This window comes from Triturus cristatus, chromosome 3_1 (genome assembly GCF_964204655.1).
Source record: "Triturus cristatus chromosome 3_1, aTriCri1.1, whole genome shotgun sequence".
In the NCBI taxonomy this organism is placed as follows: Eukaryota; Metazoa; Chordata; class Amphibia; order Caudata; family Salamandridae; genus Triturus; species Triturus cristatus.
Genome location: NC_140583.1, coordinates 1,035,309,941 through 1,035,330,842, shown reverse-complemented (window position 1 = coordinate 1,035,330,842; position 20,902 = coordinate 1,035,309,941). Strand labels below are relative to the sequence as shown.

The 20,902-nt window shown below is 48.7% G+C and overlaps 1 protein-coding gene across 6 annotated transcripts in view; it reads left to right on the top strand.

Annotated features, from left to right (window-relative positions):
• RAB3GAP1 (RAB3 GTPase activating protein catalytic subunit 1) overlaps window positions 1-20,902 on the top strand; it is a 673,051-nt gene that overhangs the window by 393,262 nt on the left and 258,887 nt on the right. For all 6 annotated transcript variants that reach the window (XM_085645769.1, XM_085645771.1, XM_085645770.1 and 3 more), the window contains one exon: window positions 14,581-14,682. In XM_085645769.1, coding sequence (XP_085501895.1) covers window positions 14,581-14,682 — 102 coding nt within the window. The remainder of the gene's footprint in view (window positions 1-14,580; window positions 14,683-20,902) is intronic.

Below are 20,902 nucleotides of genomic sequence, written 5' to 3'. Positions count from 1 at the left end.
TGTCCCAGCTTCTAAAGAACCTGACGCAGTCACGCTGGTAGATATAATGGCGCCCTTCAGCAGGTACAGTCATCTATTGGCAACGGACATTTCCCTGATTCGGGCAGATTTCTCAAAAATGTCTCAGAGACTAACAGAGGTGGAATCCACTACAACTACCCTCTCCACGGACACAGCCACACTGCAATGTCAGGTACGCAATTTAGAAGCTAACAAACTTATCCTTGCCAAACTGGATGACAACGAAGGTTGCTGGTGACGCAATAACATACGACTCATTGGCGTGCCAGAGATGACAGGTGGACCTGCTTTGGATCTCTTTGTGGAAGACCTCATACAGAATCAGCTGCAACCACGAGGACTATCTAGTTTCTTCTCTGTGGAGCGAGCTCACCGCGTGCCGGGAGGAAGACCACGACCGGGTGCTCCCCCCAGACCAATTCTGGAACGCATCTTCAATTTTCGAGATCGTGATGCAATTCTACAGGCGGCTAGGATAGCCCCACCAATTCGTATAGAGTGCTCCACTGTCACGCTCTATCCAGATTACACTGCAGCTGTGACCAAACAACGACGCAGCTTCCTGGACATAAAGAAAGAACTGCGGACCAGAGAGCTCAAGTACTCCATGCTCTTCTCAGCAAAGCTCAGAATCGAAGCGGAGGGCAAAACCTGGTTTTTCGTCACGCCTGAGGAAGCTAGGGACTGGCTGGAGGGATGGCGCCCAGCAACACGATCCGGCAAACCAAGATCCCAGCAGCACTACTGGCTCAACGAGTCACAAAGATCAAGATAACCGGCATCCAGCGACAAAGGGGAGTAAGGGGACACATACCTGTAATCGAGAACGCCGCTAACATTGCACCTATCTACAGGCTCTCTTCTCTCTAGGCAAGGACTGTGCTGATCGATGACTGCCTCACTTTTCAGGCTTAAACGCTGATCAAACTGTATGTACAATGGCGACCTCTCCGCCTCCAAGAACGACGCTAGCCGTTGCTGACGACACAATCAAAGAGGGGGCATCCCAGATCGCGTACAATCTCTCACCCCCATGCAAGCACTAGTTCTGGGGCAAAAGCACTCTGCTCAGTTGGGGAGGTCGGTAGTTCTGGGTCTGCCGGGCAGGGAGGGGGACGGGGAGGAGAAGGAGGGACGTTTCTTGGTTATTTGTCTTGTTTGGTTACGTTTATTGACAACCAGTCATGGATTTCTGTTTTTGTCTAGATTTGAAATTTTTCTTTTATTGTTGTTTTTCTGTCCAATGCTGATGCTGTGCATTTCAGGGCTAGCGAACTCAAAGCCTGGTGCCCCTCACACACTGTTCCGATGCCTAACAGTCGCCTTCATGTCCCGAGGGACGTCATTTCTGACCCCACACGCTCGCAATCCGGGGACGCACACAAGCCAGATCCCCCTCTTACTCTGATATCCTGGAATGTGAACGGCCTTTGTGATAAAATAGAGAGGGCTTATATTACAGCATCTCAGGAGACATGCGCCCTCAGTGAGCTTCCTACAGGAAACACACCTAGTAGGGACCGTCACCAAAGCTCTTGAAAGATGGGGTTTGAAGATGATCGCTCACTCCGAGTTCACCTCCGGCTCACGAGGGGTGGGGATACTAATCCGGAAAAGCTGCCCGCTCATAGTGTGCAGCACCCGGACAGATGACCAAGGACGATTTGCGGCACTCTCTTATCAGTGGGAAGGATGAGATTACAACTTAGTCTCCGTTTATATTCCCCTCGCACTTCATGGTACCGCCATCACAGCCCTGGGTAAATTCCTGCTTTTGCTGCCCCCTGGGGAACTGATCATTGGGAGGTGATTTTTACGTTGTCCTCGACGCTGCCTTATATAGGCTCCCAAAGAGGTCTCAAGGGACTTCCCCCTCTCCATTACGAGATTTCTCGGAAGCGCTAGTGGACGTTTGGCATACACGTCACCCCACGGAGCACCAATACACGTATCACTCAGGAGCCCACAATAGTATGTCCAGGATTGATTACATCTTCTCTTCCCTAACAAGCCTAGAAAATGTCCTTGAGATCATACACCTCCCCAGAGGGATTTCTGATCATTCCCCAATCTTAGTAACATACCCAACGCATCACACCGGGAGGAGGCCATATACCCGGGATATCGAATATCCCCTGCCATAGGGAAAAACCTACATAAAACCACGATGCACTATTTTCAAGACAACATGCACTCTGTGTCCTCCCCCACCACTCTCTGGGAAGCATACAAGACTGTCCTACGGGGACAGGCCATTTCATTGATTACTTCCCACAAACGAGACGGGCCCGCCAGGTGCAGGAACTCGAAAGGGCGGTTGGCCAGGCAAAAGACGAACACACTAGAGACCCTACCGATGACACGACTCACAATCGAGCCCTCGCTAGACTGGCCTACAGAGACCACACGTGGGAAGACGCCAAGGCCAGAGCTAAGAAAACGCAGCACACTATCTATGAATTTGGGGACCAGGCCGGCAAGCTTCTAGCATGACTAGATAAAAAGGAGCGGGCAAGTCGCTGGGTGGCTCGGTTACCCCTAACGTCCAGGTAAGACATCACAGACCCACACGACATAGTTGCAGTCTTTGCACAACATTATATGACAGTTTACACGCCCGCCACGACCGACACCGTGCAAGAGAACCTGGCCTTTCTTAAAGACATAGGTCTACCTACTTTGGCAGATCCTGAGATGCAAGCACTAGATGCGCCACTTACTGCTGACGAAATCGCGGCGGCTATCAGAGGGCTCCAACCAGGTAAAGCACTGGGTCCGAACGGTATCCCCGTAGAGCTTTATAAAAGAGAAGTGGACACACTGGGGCCCCACTTACTGCGGATGTACGAGTACAGCCTGGAACAGGGAGTGCTCCCGATAGACCAGAGAATTGCAACCCTGGTGACGATTCCGAAGCCGGGTAAACCCCCAGAGGAGTGTACCTCCTACCGTCCCATTTCGCTCCTTAATGTAGAGGCAAAAATATCAGCAAAAACACTGGCGACCAGGCTCCAGCCACATCTGGCATCCCTCATACACTCTGACCAATCTGGTTTTATGCGCGGCCGAAACACAGCAATGAACCTACGACGGCTTCAGGGAGTAATGGCCCGCATGACGACTATTCGAGAGGAGGCGGTTATCCTATCATTGGATGCCAGTATGGCTTTTGATCGGGTAGAGTGGCCCTTCTTGTTCGCAGTATTACACCACTTTGGCCCCAAATTCATTGCCTGGGTCCGGCTCCTATATACACGACCATTGGCACACGTAGTGGTTAATGGGCGCGTGTCCGACGACTTCCCCTTGGGGCACGGGACAAGACGGCTGCCCCTCTCCCCACTTTTGTTTCCTCTGGTGCTTGAGCCGCTCGCGGCGTGGATCAGAGGGGGCCCAGTAATACGGGGACTGCGGTGGACGGAGGGGTGGGAGGACCGCATTTCCTTCTACGCAGACATTTTGTTGTAAATGGCTTGCCCCAGCTGTTCAACCAACTGCTTGTTAGACATTTGTGCGTCCTACCGCCGGTTTTCTGGGTACACGATCGATTGGGAGAAGTCGGTCATGTACGTTCTCCACGGTCCCTCCCCCGCGCCTCCCCCGAGAAGTGAAAATTCAACTCAGAGGACGGGTTTAAGTACCTGGGCATTTACATCACTCCAAATCACAATCAATTCTACGAGCGTAACCTCCTACCCCCTCTCAGGAGACTTAGAAGCAACATGAAATATTGGCACTCGCTGCCCTGTTCAAAATTATGGCCCTCCCCAGGTTTTTGTACGCCCTCCAAAATATGCCAACCCCAGTCCCTCCCTCATATTTCAAATCCATGGAAACTGAGGTGAGCCTCCTCCTCTGGGACGGACGACCTCCCCGCTTAGCAATGTCCAAACTCACCAGGGGATGGTACGATGGCGGAATTGCCCTGCCCAATGTAAAATGGTACTATTGGGCCTCTCAACTTATAATAGTGAACCAGTGGCTCCACGACCCGCAGGAGGACTCCTGGGGGTGCTTTATCACAAGGCCAAGATACGCACACTGTTTGGCCCAACCACACATATAGTACACACCTGGTACATGGCACAGCGTGCGCTCAGTTGGGAGGGAATACTCACCCAGTACACGCCACTCTGGGACACTCCAAAATTGGGTATGCTTCGAAATAGCAAGGGTTTCACTCTTTTGGACCTCATTGAAATCTCTAGGGTAGGGGACCTGTGGAAGAGGGGAGAGATGGTAACATTTGCTCAATTGCGCACAACATATCAAATGGCCGACTCGGAGCAGTTCCGATATCTGCGAATCAAACACGCACTCACCAAAGCCATACCCCAAAGGGACGACGTCCCCGAATCCACACCACTCGAGGAGCGCCTCCTAACAGACCACCTCACCAAAAAAGCAATCTCTCTCACATACCGTAAACTGGTGAATAATCAAAAAGACCCTACACATACCCTGAGAGAGAAATGGCGGGCAGATCTGAGGGACATGGATGACCGATACTGGCAGGAGGCCCTGGCATCCCCACGGGAGGTGGCAATCCCGTCCCGTTTTCAGCTCGTGCAACTGAAAATATTGCACAGAACATATTACACTAGAACGACGCTTCACAAGATCAGGCGGGCTGAGTCACCTTTGTTTACGGGGATGTGGACTACTGGGTACATTTCTTCACACGATGTGGGGCTGTCCCAATATAGTACAATACTTGGAGGCAGTCCTGGCTACTATCACCCGGGTCAGCGGAGTGGATGTCCCCCCAGAACCCCGGCTCTGCCTCCTCAATATCTGGGACCCTACTGACCTCAACCACGCGGCGCAGGCTTGGGCAACACTAGGGATTACACTGGCTAAGCGGAATATATCACAGCACTGGGGAGCACCGGCTGCCCCCCTGCACCAACATTGGTGCCACGACTTAGATATGGCAATGGTGGCAGAAAAGGCTGTATTCATCCACAGAGGTTGTCCCCGAAAGTGGGCGCGGGTGTGGGGCAGATGGAATGCATTCCGAGGCAATATTCGTTCCCCTCCCCGCTGAAGATTCCGACCCGATCTAAGAGACTAGCTCCCACCAGTTGCCACGGGGCCACAGGGGCAACCTAGGAGCGGAAACTGATCTAACTGATGTATGGAAGGCTGGAAGGGTAATCACATCTGTAATCTGTATAGCTTAACACGGTGTCATGTAAATGTACACAATAAGATCTGCAAATGTCAAATGGTATCAGCAAGTTTGTCATCATAGTTCAATAAAAAATATTTATTTTTATAAAAGTATGCAACCTACAGCAGGTGTAGTGTTGATAGGAAGAGCAATGCTTCAGCTGATTTCCATAATCAGATTGACATTCTGCCATCATTTTGATTCTACCATGCTGGCCGACTTACTTCAGAGAGGGTGAAGTAAGAATCGGAAAACGTCCAGAACTATAAATTTTGTTGTGTACAACATGTCAGGATTTTTGCAATATCTTCACACGTCCGTTCTCAGAATTCTTGGCCGTGACTGCATGTTTTAGATCTAGAACATTTTAATGCACTTTGCCTGTCATGCCAGACTATTATTCCCCCCCCCCCCCCCTCCAAAAAAATACTAGAATATATACACAGGGAGCTTTTATTCATCCATTGGTCTCTTAAAATGTCATTCACATTTTGCTTCTTCTCACCACTGCAAGGAACATGGGCATGTTGGTCAGCCCACTATACCCATTGACTTCCTTCCTTTTAAGTGACTGTACAAAGTGTCTCTCCTTATTCACATCTACATAAAATATTACCTTTCTTTTTATTAATCAAGCTAATTAATAATTCATTTTATCTTATTTTTATATTCTCTTTAATAGCTATTTGTTTTTCTGGTGTTTCGGTTCCCATTTAGATGGTGATTTTATTTTATTTTTTTACTGTCTCCTTCTGAAAGTTGCTGTTATAAAGCGTTTGTGACATTGGAACATTCTAGATAGCAGCAATAAAAGTTCTTGTTTGGTTGGTGATTTTTTCTTGTCCCCTGCACAAAATATAATAATAAAATTCCTGTCACAAAAAAAAAGAATTGGGGTTGCCATTTCTCAACGCTGTTCCCCAGATTATTCTCACAGCGGATGCATCACTTACAGGAAGGGGTCCTCACCTACAGGATCTCACAGTACAGGATCTCTGGGATATCAAACACCAGGGTCACAACATCAACTACCTCTAATTGTAAATTACTGCAAATTATTATCCAGGTGTGCCCTAAACTTCGCGGTCACAGCTGCCAGGGGCGTCAATACAAGTGTATTGTTGCACAGGCATGCTTGCCTCCGTATAGCTGGCTTCAAGCCAGAGTTACGCCACTGTTACGCCACTGTTGAATGTGCCATATGACAAGGAGCATCTTTTTGGTTGCCATTTGGACTAAGTATTAAAAAAAATGAATAAGGATTCCAAATTAGCTAAATCAATGGGGGTGGTCAAAACCACTGCTTCGCTTGGCTCTTTTCGGTGTCCCTCATACAAACATGTGACCAAAACTATACCCCCTGATACCTCTACCTCCTCTTACAGGCAGCAACATTAGACCTCTCCTTCAAGGGGATACTACAGAGGTACATATAGAGGAAGCAACTCCATGGGTCACGCACTGCACTCTCTACTTTAAAACAGTGACTCTCTTCTCATTTGCCAGAACATTTAACACCTGTCGGGTCGACTACAACATTTCTTCCCCACTTGGAAAACTATAACACCAGATCAGTAGGTGTTGGATATTATCCAATATGGCTATTGTCTGGAGCTGAACACCACTCCTCCAAACATTGCAGCTCACAGACACAATCTCTCCATAGAACATCAAGACCTGCTCAAACAAGAAGTATGAGCTCTGTTGCTCGAAGGACCCATAGAGCCAGTCCCTTTTCAACACCAAAGTTCTGGAGTTTATACTTTCTAATTCCCCAAAAAGACGGATCACTAAGGCCCAGCTTAGATCTCCGGCCTTCAAATCATTGTATACTATCAGAACACTTCCATTTTTATGTCAGCACTAGACTTAAAGGAAACTTCTTTCACATCCCAATCCATTCAGCTCTTCGCAAATACCACAGATTCTTTATAGCTCTATGGCATTACCAGTTCAAAACTACTCCTAAACGAAGTCACTACCTCACCCCATGTGTTCACCATATGCCTAGCAGTAAATCTGCGCAGACAGAACATTCATGTCTTCCCATATCAGGACGACTGGCTTATCAAAGCCACTTCTCATGGGTCAACAACACACTCCAATGACTCCATCTTCTCCATCAATTGAGTTTTGCTTTCAACATACATAAATCACTCCTTCAACCTTTACAGATTTCGCCATATTTAGGGGTCATGCTCAACACACAATTGGGCTTAGCATACCCAAATGTGGCTACAATTCAAAATATTCAATCGCTACCTCAACAGTTAAGACAGTTAAGTGACTCTTAGGCATGATGGCATCTTGCATTGCAATACTACTACATGCTCTACTATATATACACCTGCTGCAAGAATGTCTGGCACACCAATAGTCTCAATCACAGAGTCATCAATAAGATCTAATGTTGGTAGACAGCCGCACTAATCACTCTCTGCAGTGGTGGAACACACAAAGCCTATCAAAGGGGTTGGGGGGGCGTGGCTAGCTGCCAAGCAAGATGGCCGCAGCCTTGTGGAACTCCGTGATCAGGGGGCCCTTTTTTCAATAATCCGCACACTTATCCGGCCGCTGCACGGCGAAGCTGAAACGTCGCTACTCCCCGAACATCCGCGGAACACATCGCAATGATCCTGAGCCCTGGGGCACAATCAGTCACCGTGTGACGAGCAGTGGAAAGTTGAGGCCTGCTGACTGCGCTGGAGCCGGGACCTCGAGTGAGCCAGCGACCCACGGCTCCAGCAGGACCGGTGGAGCTGGACGCGGCAGCGATGTCTGGGCTCAGTGGCGAAGGATGCATCAATTGGAAGGTCTGGGGGGCGGAAACGACACACGCTACTACGGAGTCGTCAACCCTGGTGAGTCGGGCGGCGGCCATCCGGCACCCTACGGGGGGACCCTGCTAGCACTGGGAGCGGATCAGGTGGGACAATGCAGAGGGGGCCTGTGTGACGCAGCGGGCCCAAAGAGTACTGGCTGCATCCCTTTGGGGTCCGACCCTAGAAGACTAGTTACGTGCACTGGCGGACTGGACCTACGGGCCAGTTGAGAGCCTGGGCCTCGCGTGAGCCGGCAGCCGGCGGCCATGTTTCCAAACAACAGTGTCACTGTGATGAACAGTGAACTGCTGCAGCAGTAAAGGGCAAACTCTTCGGGCCCCCTCTCACCCCCTCCCCGAGCACAGCGACTCAATTCCGACGTGTAGTGGACCCTACATCCGGAGACCAGGTCTACTGCTGACAGGAACAGCCGAGGAAATACACATAGAAGCGGCGAAGGGCAGACAGCTCAGATAAATTCCCTGCACAGACTCAGTGTGGCTGACACCTGCACGTCCGACAATAGTGTTCGCCACCTGCTGTGCACGACAGTGCTAAGGCGGTGTCATTTTCCGCGGCGCCAGGACTCTCAGCGCTGAAGGGGGAAGCACTTCCCTTAAGCCCGAAAGCAGTCTGAATCTACAGCAATGGCAGCAACATTAAGGTGAGCTGAGCAGGTAAAGGACTCCATAAACGGAAACCGGATCGGTATTGATCAGAACAGCATTACAAGGGGTAAGACTCCTTTATGGACTACCCGCTGCTTTATAGCATCGCAAGCAGAAACGCAACAGGAGCGGGCAAGTCGCTGGGTGGCTCGGTTACACCTAACGTAACATCACAGACCCATACGACATAGTTGCAGCCTTTGCACAACATTATATGACAGTTTACACGCCTGCCACGACCGACACCGTGCAAGAGAACCTGGCCTTTCTTAAAGACATACGTCTACCTACTTTGGCAGATCCTGAGATGCAAGCACTAGATGCACCACTTACTGCTGACGAAATCGCGGCGGCTATCAGAGGGCTCCAACCAGGTAAAGCACTGGGTCCGAAAGGTATCCCCGTGGAGCTTTACAAAAGAGAAGTGGACACTGGGGCCCCACTTACTGCGGATGTACGAGGACAGCCTGGAACAGGGAGTGCTCCCGATAGACCAGAGAATTGCAACCCTGGTGACGATTCCGAAGCCGGGTAAACCCCCAGAGGAGTGTACCTCCTACCGTCCCATTTTGCTCCTTAATGTAGAGGCAAAAATATTAGCAAAAACACTGGCGACCAGGCTCCAGCCGCATCTGGCATTCCTCATACACTCTGACCAATCTGGTTTTATGCCCGGCCGAAACACAGCAATGAACCTACGACGGCTTCACGGAGTAATGGCCCGCATGACGACTATTCGAGAGGAGGCGGTTATCCTATCATTGGATGCCAGTATGGCTTTTGATCGGGTAGAGTGGCCCTTCTTGTTCGCAGTATTACACCACTTTGGCCCTAAATTCATTGCCTGGGTCCGGCTCCTATATACACAACCATTGGCACACGTAGTGGTTAATGGGCGCGTGTCCGACGACTTCCCCTTGGGGCACGGGACAAGACGGCTGCCCCTCTCCCCACTTTTGTTTCCTCTGGTGCTTGAGCCGCTCGCGGCGTGGATCAGAGGGGGCCCAGTAATACGGGGACTGCAGTGGACGGAGGGGTGGGAGGACCGCATTTCCCTCTACGCAGACAACATTTTGTTGCAAATGGCTTCCCCCAGCTGTTCAATCAACTGCTTGTTAGACATTTGTGCGTCCTACCGCCGGTTTTCTGGGTACACGATCGATTGGGAGAAGTTGGTCATGTACGTTCTCCACGGTCCCTCCCCGCGCCTCCCCCGAGAAGTGAAAATTCAACTCAGAGGACGGGTTTAAGTACCTGGGCATTTACATCACTCCAAATCACAATCAATTCTACGAGCGTAACCTCCTACCCCCTCTCAGGAGACTTTGAAGCGACATGTAATATTGGCACTCACTGCCCCGGACGCTGTTGGGCCGAGCTACCCTGTTCAAAATGATGGCCCTCCCCAGGTTTTTGTACGCCCTCCAAAACACGCCAACCCCAGTCCCTCCCTCATATTTCAAATCCATGGAAACTGAGGTGAGCCTCCTCCTCTGGGACGGACGACCTCCCCGCATAGCAATGGCCAAACTCACCAGGGGATGGTACGATGGCAGAATTGCCCTGCCCAATGTAAAATGGTACTATTGGGCCTCTCAACTTATAATAGTGAACCAGTGGCTCCACGACCCGCAGGAGGACTTCTGGGGGTGCTTTATCACAAGGCCAAGATACGCACACTGTTTGGCCCAACCGCACACATAGTACACACCTGGTACATGGCACAGCGTGCGCTCAGTTGGGAGGGAATACTCACCCAGTACACGCCACTCTGGGACACTCCAAAATTGGGTATGCTTTGAAATAGCAAGGGTTTCACTCTTTGGGACCTTATTGGAATCTCTAGGGAAAGGGACCTGTGGAAGAGGGGAGAGATGGTAACATTTGCTCTATTGCGCACAACATATCAAATGGCCGACTCGGAGCAGTTCCGATATCTGCGAATAAAACACGCACTCACCAAAGCCATACCCCAAGGGGACGACCTCCCTGAATCCTCACCACTCGAGGACCGCCTCCTAACAGACCACCTCACCAAAAAAGCAATATCTCTCACATACCGTAAACTGGTGAATCAAAAAGACCCTACACATACCCTGAGAGAGAAATGGCGGGCAGAACTGGGGGACATGGATGGTCGATACTGGCAGGAGGCTCTGGCATCCCCACGGGAGGTGGCAATCCCGTCCCGTTTTCAGCTTGTGCAACTGAAAATATTGCACAGAACATATTACACTAGAACGACACTTCACAAGATCAGGCGGGCTGAGTCACCTTTGTTTACGGGGATGTGGACTACTGGGTACATTTCGTCACACGAAATGGGGCTGTCCCAATATAGTACAATACTTGGAGGCAGTCCTGGCTACTATCACCCGGGTCAGCGGAGTGGATGTCCCCCCAGAACCCCGGCTCTGCCTCCTCAATATCTGGGATGCTACTGACCTCAACCACGCGGCGCAGGCTTGGGCAACACTAGGGATTACACTGGCTAAGCGGAATATATCACAACACTGGGGAGCACCGGCTGCCCCCCTGCACCAACATTGGTGCCACGACTTAGATATGGCAATGGTGGCAGAAAAGGCTGTATTCATCCACAGAGGTTGTCCCCGAAAGTGGGCGCGGGTGTAGGGCAGATGGAATGCATTCCGAGGCAATATTCGTTCCCCCCCGCTGAAGATTCCGACCCCGATCTAAGAGACTAGCTCCCACCAGTTGCCACGGGACCACAGGGGCAACCTAGGAGCGGAAACTGATCTAACTGATGTATGGAAGGCTGGAAGGGTAATCACATCTGTAATCTGTATAGCTTAACACGCTGTCATGTAAATGTACACAATAAGATCTGCAAATGTCAAATGGTATCAGCAAGTTTGTCATCATAGTTCAATAAAAAATATTTATTTTTATAAAAGTATGCAACCTACAGCAGGTGTAGTGTTGATAGGAAGAGCAATGCTTTAGCTGATTTCCATAATCAGATTGACATTCTGCCATCACTTTGATTCTACCATGCTGGCCGACTTACTTCAGAGAGGGTGAAGTAAGAATCAGAAAACATCCAGAACTATAAATTTTGTTGTGTACAACATGTCAGGATTTTTGCAATATCTTCTCACGTCCGTTCTCAGAATTCTTGGCCGTGACTGCATGTTTTAGATCTAGAACATTTTAACACACTTTGCCTGTCATGCCAGACTATTATTCCACCCCCTCCAAAAAAATACTAGAATATATACACAGGGAGCTTTTATTCATCCATTGGTCTCTTAAAATGTCATTCACATTTTGCTTCTTCTCACCACTGCATGGAACATGGGCATGTTGGTCAGCCCACTATACCCATTGACTTCCTTCCTTTTAAGTGACTGTACACAGTGTCTCTCCTTATTCACATCTACATAAAATAGTACCTTTCTTTTTATTAATCAAGCTAATTAATATTTCATTTTATCTTATTTTTATATTCTCTTTAATAGCTATTTGTTTTTCTGGTGTTTCGGTTCCCATTTAGATGGTGATTTTATTTTATTTGTTTACTGTCTCCTTCTGAAAGTTGCTGTTATAAAGCGTTTGTGACATTTGAACATTCTAGATAGCAGCAATAAAAGTTCTTGTTTGGTTGGTGATTTTTTCTTGTCCCCTGCACAAAATATAATAATTAAATTCCTGTCACAAAAAAAAAAAAATTGGGGTTGCTATTTCTCAACCCTGTTCCCCAGATCATTCTCACAGCGGATGCATCACTTACAGGAAGGGGTCCTCACCTACAGGATCTCACAGTACAGGATCTCTGGGATATCAAACACCAGGGTCACAACATAAACTACCTCCAAGCTTCAAGCATTTCACCTAGCATTGAAAGCATTTCTAACTCACCTATTTATGGAAGGCCTCAAAAGAGTAATTCCACCTAGAGTTCCACCTGCACCTGCCTTTAATCTCAATATTTTAACTACCAGACTTATGGGTCCACCATTTGAACCGTTGCATAACTGTCCCCTCCAATTTATGTCTTCGAAGGTTGCTTTTTTGGTAGCCATTTCCTCACTTAGACATGTCAGTGAGCTCATGGCATTAACCTTGGAAAACCCTTTTCGGTTACACTGAGATAGGGTGTCCTTCGAACCAATCAAAAATTCCTTCCAAAAGTGGTTTCATCTTTCCACCTCAATCAGTCAGTTGAATTACTTGTTTTCTTTCTGCAGCCGGATTTATTTGCATTAAGAGCTGTTCATACTCTAGATGTCAAAACAGCTCTGATGTATTGTACTGACAGAACTAAAGAATTGCGTAAGACCAAACAAATCTTTGTTGCTTTTTTGCCCTGGAAAGCCTATATCTAAGTCAGCATTTGAAGGTGGCTAATCAAATGCATTCAGACTTATGTCAAAGCTAAAAGGACTTTGCCTAAACCCCCTTAGGCACATTCTATTCGTAAGTTAGGGGCTTTTCTGTGCAATATCCCAAAAGAGGACATGTGTAAGGCAGCTACAGGTTCTACACTACACACTATCACCAAACATTATTGTGTGGATGTTTAAGCATGCCAACAAGCCAGTGTAGGCCAGGCAGTGCTACATACTCTTTTAAACATCTTTATCACCCACAGGTTAGCCACTGCTTTTGGGTAGGGACTGCTTTACAGTCTATGCAGAGCCTGTGTATCTACAGACACACATGCCTCGATATATGTTACTTACCCTGTAAGCATCTGTTTGTGGCATGTAGTGTTGTAGATTCTCATGCGCCCACCCTCCTCCCCAGACACCTGTGGCCATTGCAGTTCCTTTACACTATTTTATTTGCATGGACATCTCTTTATTGATACTTACGTTCACTCCATTCTCACCCGCCTGCGGGAAAACAATCTAATAATGGAGTTGATGCCTATGTTCTTTATCACCAAGTGGAGAAGTCACTTTGTCTCGTGACTCAAAAGACTTCTTCGAAGAAAAACAACTTGCACACATCCAGACGCAACACTAGATGGTGGAAGTATGCAGAGCATGTGAATCTACAGCGCTTCATGCCATGAACAGATGATTACATGGTAAATAGAATATTTCTTTTAGTTCTTAAAAGTAAATCCCTATGCAGTTAATTGTTTTTGGGGATCTACCTTCACTTAAAACAAGTTAAAAAGAAAAACAAACTACAAGCAATAATTCTGCTGAGAGATCACTATCCCGGGCACAAGTAACGCCCAATTTGTGAACATTGTTGAAGCCTTCTTTGGAAAGGCTATCAGCAGCCAATCAAAATGGGCCTAGTGCATGGCCCATTTCTGGTCAGTAGAAAAGATGGCTACTCGGATAGCTGAAAGAATAGCAGTTGAATTGGTCGCCCTTTCAACCAAATAAAATAGGTCCCTGCGTTAGGATCATTCTGTTTCTACTGTCAGTCAATCAGAATCCCTGTGGGATAGTCTGAACACAGGTCGATTCTCAGTGTTTTAAGGCACAAAATGAGCCAATTTCTTTAGAGTATCTGCAAAATAGATTTTTAACCCAATGTAACTCGACTTGACAAACATAGTGGAAAAGAAAATTATTACTCCCAGCCTTAGTCCTGTTACATGCATATTTTAAATCATTTACAATTTTTGTGTAGGCTGCTTCTGATGTCAAATATACACGTCTTTTGTGGGAAAAACAATTTCTAATGTGCCTTATAGGTTTGCTTTCTTTCACTCCATTCTTGTTACTCAACCTCTACTTAGCTTCTGCTGAAGGTTTTGGTAGTACTATACTCAGTTCTTCCTTGGGAATATTCACTTTTCTAAAAGCAATATTGTTTGCACAGAAAATACATGTTGAAATGTTAAACCTTTGGTCGTATGTTAAGCTTTTAGTTGGTACCAATAAATGTTTTAATATATTTTTTATTTAAGCATTTATTTCCAGATGCTGCAGATAAATCAGCAGAACGACCAGAGGCTAGACAAGGGACATTCGCTGAAGCACATACTACACCACGAGACAATGAGGAACAAGTATGTTTGTCATTGATAATGTTGACAAAAAAAATACAAAAGTCATGTGATATAAAAATGTTTAATTCCAGAGCACAAAACTTGTATGTATGAATGTGTTTTTTGCATAGCACGAACCTAGCCAAAAGATAGTGGAGCAGTGTACAGGCCAAGTCAAAAATCTTTATTCCGTTCATTTCTGTAACATAAAAGCACAAAAAATCAATACATAAAAGAACTAATCATAAAATACAAACATTTAAAACAAGTCCAAGGCAAAGGAATTTGATAGCACTTATCTTTAACACACATTAATATAAATAAAATGCCTATATCGCGTCATCACAATAAAATTATTCTTTTTAGAAGTTTAAGAACCTGCCAAATAAAAGAGACCATGGCAGGGCATTTCAGAGGGCTGTGTAAATTCTGCAAAAACAATAAGGCTGGTCTACACTATCTTGATTTAAAAACATTAAATGGGGGGGGGGGGGGGGGGAGTAAAAATTGTCTTATCAAAATATCCTAAAGTGTGCAAAAAACACATGATGTGCAAATGAGATTGGCCGGAAACCCCATCACAAGGGCAGGGATTCAGACCTGCTAAGATATAACAGTTTGCTGGGTAATCCGCCATGAGCAGTAGGAGATTACGGTGAAATCTGGTTAACGCATAGCGATGTTTTACCTTATTCTTCTCTAGTCTTTTTAACCATGTCATGTTAAAAAATAGATGCTTTAGTGACTTTTTTAATACTCCTGCATAATTCGATGTTCTAAATAGCTCAGTAGGCCCAATCTTCTTACAAACCATGTTATATCAAGGGCGGCATGGAGTTGCAGAAAGTCCCTCAAGAGCCTGTCTCCTCCTTGCACCAGGTGGAGTGCCACAATAAATGTGGTGCCATACTAATCCTATCCTATATGTAAGGGGCTCATAATTCATCATGGGTTATAGCGTTTGAGCAGCTATGAGGGACTGCCAATAATTTTTCAGGGAACAAGTTCTCAATCTGCTGTATTCCTTGTGCATCCGCCATGCCCCAAATGCCTGCCTTGTAAGCGGCAATTGCAGCACTTTTGCTATTGTTTATTTTTAATATCTCCATCACAGGTTTAGTGCCCTATTTCTTCGTGAATCTTTGAAAGCCATTTATTGACTGTTCAAACATAGCAGTCATGTTGGTAATCATAGGTTTCCAGGTATATTTACCGTCAAATAAAATTCCAAGGTACAAAAAGGATGTAGTCTCAGACACTTTAAAATTGTTAATGATATGAATAGGTCTCATATTTGGCCTCGCCACACAGATCATTGTGAAAGTCTTATTTTCATTCACTCTTAGATCAAGGTCCAGCATAAAAACTATGTACTCATCAGTCAGCTCATGTAACCCTCTCCCCTTTCTTGTAATTAAAACCGCGTCATCCGCATATGAAAGAATGGGGAGTGATCGAGTCCAAATATAAGGCATGTCCTGTGCTATTTTCCTTAAAACTGTGTATTTCCTGTTCATTTACAGCAAAAACAGGAATTGGATGAGTTGACACACTTGTCTTATGCCCCTTTACCATTTCGCCAAAACTGTACACCCGCCTTGGCATCCCCATACAGTTGTCTAAAAAAAATGATAATGGGCTCCTGTACGCCTATTTCAGCCATAAGATAACAGATTATTTAATGTGATAGACTATCAAATGCTGCTGATAAGTCCATGAAAGAGAGCAATATAGAGCCCTGTTTGGTGATCGTATATTTCCTTATTATTAGTGACAAATTCATACCTTGATCTATTGTAAACAGACCTTTTTTAAAGCCATATTGTGTGTCTGTTAAAATGTTATCTTCAGTAGCCCAGTCCTCCAATCTGTGCAAAAGGATACGCCCCATCACTGTAGAATCTAAAAGGGATATGGGCCTATAATGTTTTGGCAACGCTTTATCACCCTTTTTAAAAATAGGAATTTTGGTGGGGGGCATGGCCAAGATGGGATGGGGGTGTGGCCAAAATGGCGGCTGGTTAGGATGCAGGATTGTGTCCCTCCGGCGCTGCCACTCTTTTACTTTGTATTAGACCCCATTCCCGGTTCTTCAGAGCACCGTTAAGGAACTGGGTTGAGGGAAGAGGTGTGGTGCAGCGGCCAGGGTGACTGACGCCGGACGCTGGGCATCACTGTTCGATCCCCGGCACCGGCGGCAGGTCAGCCCAGCACCATGTGACTCTGGGCAATAGCTCGCTTAATCTTCCCGACGGCCCCCAGCGTCGGGATGCCTACAGGTAGCTGTGCGCTTTACAAATACTGGATTTACATTTTTACCGGGTTGCATTTGAGTAGCGAGTTTCCGGCGGTGCATCCGATCCCTGGCAGAGTCAGACTCAAAGGCTGGAGCGGAGTCGCGGCGGGTGGAGCAGGAGGGCCCGCGGTTAGGCGGAGCGCCCGAACAGTGTGCCCTGGCTGTGGAGGAGCAGGGAGCTGCCGGGTTGGGGGCGCTGGCTGTGGAGGAGCACGGAGAGGTCTTTGGGACCGGAGGTGCTGTGCTGGCGCCAGAGCTGACCTGCGGCAAGTGTAAGCCGGCAGCATAGCGGAGGCCCGAGCGAAGAGTGGCGTGGGAGCCACCATCTTATGGGTAGACGGCATTAAGGACCACACTAGCAACGCCGGCTGCGGACTGCGGCTCAGGAGAGGGGGGGGGACTCGGCTGATTCTGGTCCACGGAGCACCGGTCTCCCATAGAAGCTATCAGCGGCGGTGGCCCTGCATCTATGCCGGACAGCCAGGGGCCTCACTTCGGGCCGGGCGGAATCCCTGGAGACTGGGTGGGCCCTGACCTGTTCAGGGGAGTAGCGGCGCACTGGGCGTCCTTGGTGTAGAGGCCCAGTCCTGCATTGGACTGCGGGGAGACTCGGAGGGGCTGGCCCCGGCCCGCGGAGCGACAGCCCCATACCGACACCATCAGCGGCGGTGGCGGCCAATCATCTGCACTGTACAGCCTCCAGTGGACCCCGGGAGACGGGGTGGGCCCGACGCGATCTGCGCATTGTGTATTCCGAGCACTGAGACCCAGTGCTGCATTGGCCTAGGGAGGCGAAGAAGGGCCTAGACAGCAGTACAAGACTCACACGCAGGGTAGTCATCAGTTCCCTGCCCATAAGAAGGTGAGACCCGGCGGCACGAAGCGGGTGTACCGGGCGGTCTCCCCTGGGCCTGCTCAGACTAGATCGACGAGAGTCCGTGACGGGCGACGATGGTGTGGCGCGGGGACCCTGGCCTGGATACCACAGCTCCCCCATGATAAGATTTCCCTAGCGGAGGCACGCAAAGCGGTAAGGAGAGTGTAACTCGCCGAGTGTGGCCGGTGATCGGGAGTAGCCTCGCCCTAGACTTGAAACCTGGACACGGGCTCAGCTTTGGGAGCGGATTTGGTTGTTCTGCTGGCTTTTCTGGGGGCTCATGCAGGGGCAGCAGTGACGGCGGCCCCTCACCATGATCGATCAACAAGCCTGCATGGTGCGAACCTGACTTCGGCGAGTGCGGTGTGCCGGTTTGGCCGCTTGCTGGGGTTTGTCCCTTCTCCTGGGCGGCGCCGGGGTTCGCCCATCCGGGTCCGCATAGACCCAGCGAGATGGTGCATGCAGTTCTCCCCGGGGCTCGACTGGGAGGTGCACGAGGTGGGTCCGGGACGGCTCTGGGTCCTCGCCGCTGCCCAGTTGGGATAGAGGAGCAGAGACACTGTGCTGACGACATGGTGGCTGCACGCACCAAGAAAGATAAAACTTTGAAGGAGATGCTCCTGAAGCCGCCTGGGCCAACCACACCGGCAGCTGAGAGACACGAAGGGGCATTAGAGGGGGGTGATGGCCCGGCCACTAAGACCTTAATGATGGAACTATTCTCTGCCATAAAGGAAGATATCCAAGATCTCAAGGGCCAGCTCTCTGCCGATCTCAGGGAGGTGAGGCGTGACATTGATGAGGTAGGAGAACAGGTAGCCACTCTGGGAGAGCATGAACTCAGCCAGGAAGAGGAACTCCACCAGATGCAACAAGACCTACTCCGCCTCCAGGAGCAACATCTAGATTTTCAAGTTCGGATTCGAGGTGTACCCTGGCGAGAGGAGGGAGATGATCTCCGGGCTTATGTCAGGGCTCTGTTCCAGCAGATACTGGGTGAAGACGATTCAAAGGACATACAAATGGACCGTGTCCATAGGGTGGGCCTCCCTCGAGGAGACAAAATGCCGCCTCCGGACAGCCTTGTGTGTGTCCATAACTTCCAACTCAAAGAAAAGATAATTCGCAAAGCGCTGGAGGTTCACCCGATCCAGTTCCGGGGTCAGACACCAGCTATTTTTAACGATTTTGCAGCCTCTACGTTGATCAAACGGCGAGAATTCAGAGTAGTCACCCCCTATCTGTGAGTAAGGCATCCCATATTCCTGGGGCCATCCCGTCCGCATCATAGTCAAATTACAGAGGAAATTGCGAAAGCTTCGTTCTCTTACTGAGGCAGTTGAAGTGCTTGGCCTTGATAACATGATGACAGCGGAGCAGAGGGAGAGGCCCAGAGAGTGCACTCCTCGATGATCAACGCGATGGCAGCTGGTTGGCAAATTGGCATCCAAACTGAAGCCTGAGCCGGCAATGATCGCCAAGGAGCGAGAGGCGGTTCTCTCCTCCCTGTCGCAGCCTTCGGAGCACCCGGCTACCCCCTGAACTGGGCAACTGGACTACGCCAGATGGGGTGATGTAGCAGGCTGCCGGGGGGACACAGGTGGTTGTCTCCGACGCTCGCTAGCAAGCTTCTCACTTGCGGTCTGGGATGGACCATGCATTCCACCCCACCTGTTGATGAGAGCCATGACCTCCCTGGTTTTTTATCCCTCGACGAACTTTTGTCTTTCCTAGTTCTCAGTAGCTGTTTTGAGACATGTTTTGTTTTTGATGTAAATGTTGGTTGTTGTTATTTCATTTTGAGGTTTCCGTACCAGTCAGTCCACCTTCCATGTCTCCTCGCCGAGGCACAGGGGCCTCCAGGGCAATGCAGGCCCAGATAGCGGGATGCGGGCAAAGCAGAACGTTGCACTTGTACACACTCCTGATGAGGAAAGCCCTCAAGATAGTTAGCCTTAATGTGCGGGGCCTAAACAACCCTGTGAAAAGATCAGCTGTCCTTTCCTTGCTAGAAAATTCTGGAGGCGATATATGTCTTCTCCAGGAGACGCACCTTCTTTCTAAGGACACTCCTCGCATGTGTACTAGATGCTTCCCGCAGCAATTCTGGTTCATGGGCCCGTCCAAGAAAAATGGGGTAGCAATCTTAGTCAGAGCACACTTCCTGTGAAAAGTCATAGCAACTGTGGTGGATATCAAGGGGCGCTTGCTGGTAGTTAGAGTGCAGTTGGGTGGTTCATAAATTACACTGGCCTCACTCTATCCTCCCAACACGCAACAGGAATCCTTTATCATTACTGCCCTCACAGAGGTGCTCATGACACAAGATGCAGCGATACTGGTAGGGGGGGACTTTAATTTAGTAAGGGATGCGGATTTAGACAGATCAGTGCAAAGGTCAAATCAGGCTGGGGCATTCTCCTCACGGGGCCGGGATTGACTTACGGATAATGGCCTACATGACATTTGGCGTGTCCAACACCCTGGGTTGACGGACTACACTTACTACTCAGCAGCCCACAAAACGTATGCACGGCTTGACCATTTTTTGGCTTCCACTCCCTTAGCGTGTTAATTACACACCGCCACTATCTAACCCAAGTCCTTGTCCGATCATGCACTCAACGCTGTACATGTCCCTGCGCAGCCCTCCCATGTGGTGCCCCCTAGTTGGCGTTTGTGGGAGAACCTCCTGCTTTCCTCCGAAACAGTGAAGCGCATTAAACAAAAATTTGTTGACTATTTACAGCTTAATGACGTGGGTTCAGCGTCACTGTCAGTGGTTTGGGAAGCCCTGAAGTTGGTAACCAGGGGCGAATTCATTGCCATTTCTGTAGCCGAAAACAAACTAGGGAAAGAGAAGCACAGCAAACTAGAGAAAAGGGTAGAGGAACTAGAGTCCATACATAAAAGAACTGGGGCGCTGAGGGTGTGGAAGGAGCTGGAGAAACGCAGGCGCCTTCTGAAGCATCTGGACCTCGACAGGGCTGAGCATGCTCTACTTGGACTCCGCCATAAGTTCTGTCTTAGCAGTGATAAGTGTAGCAGGCTCCTGACTCACAGACTGC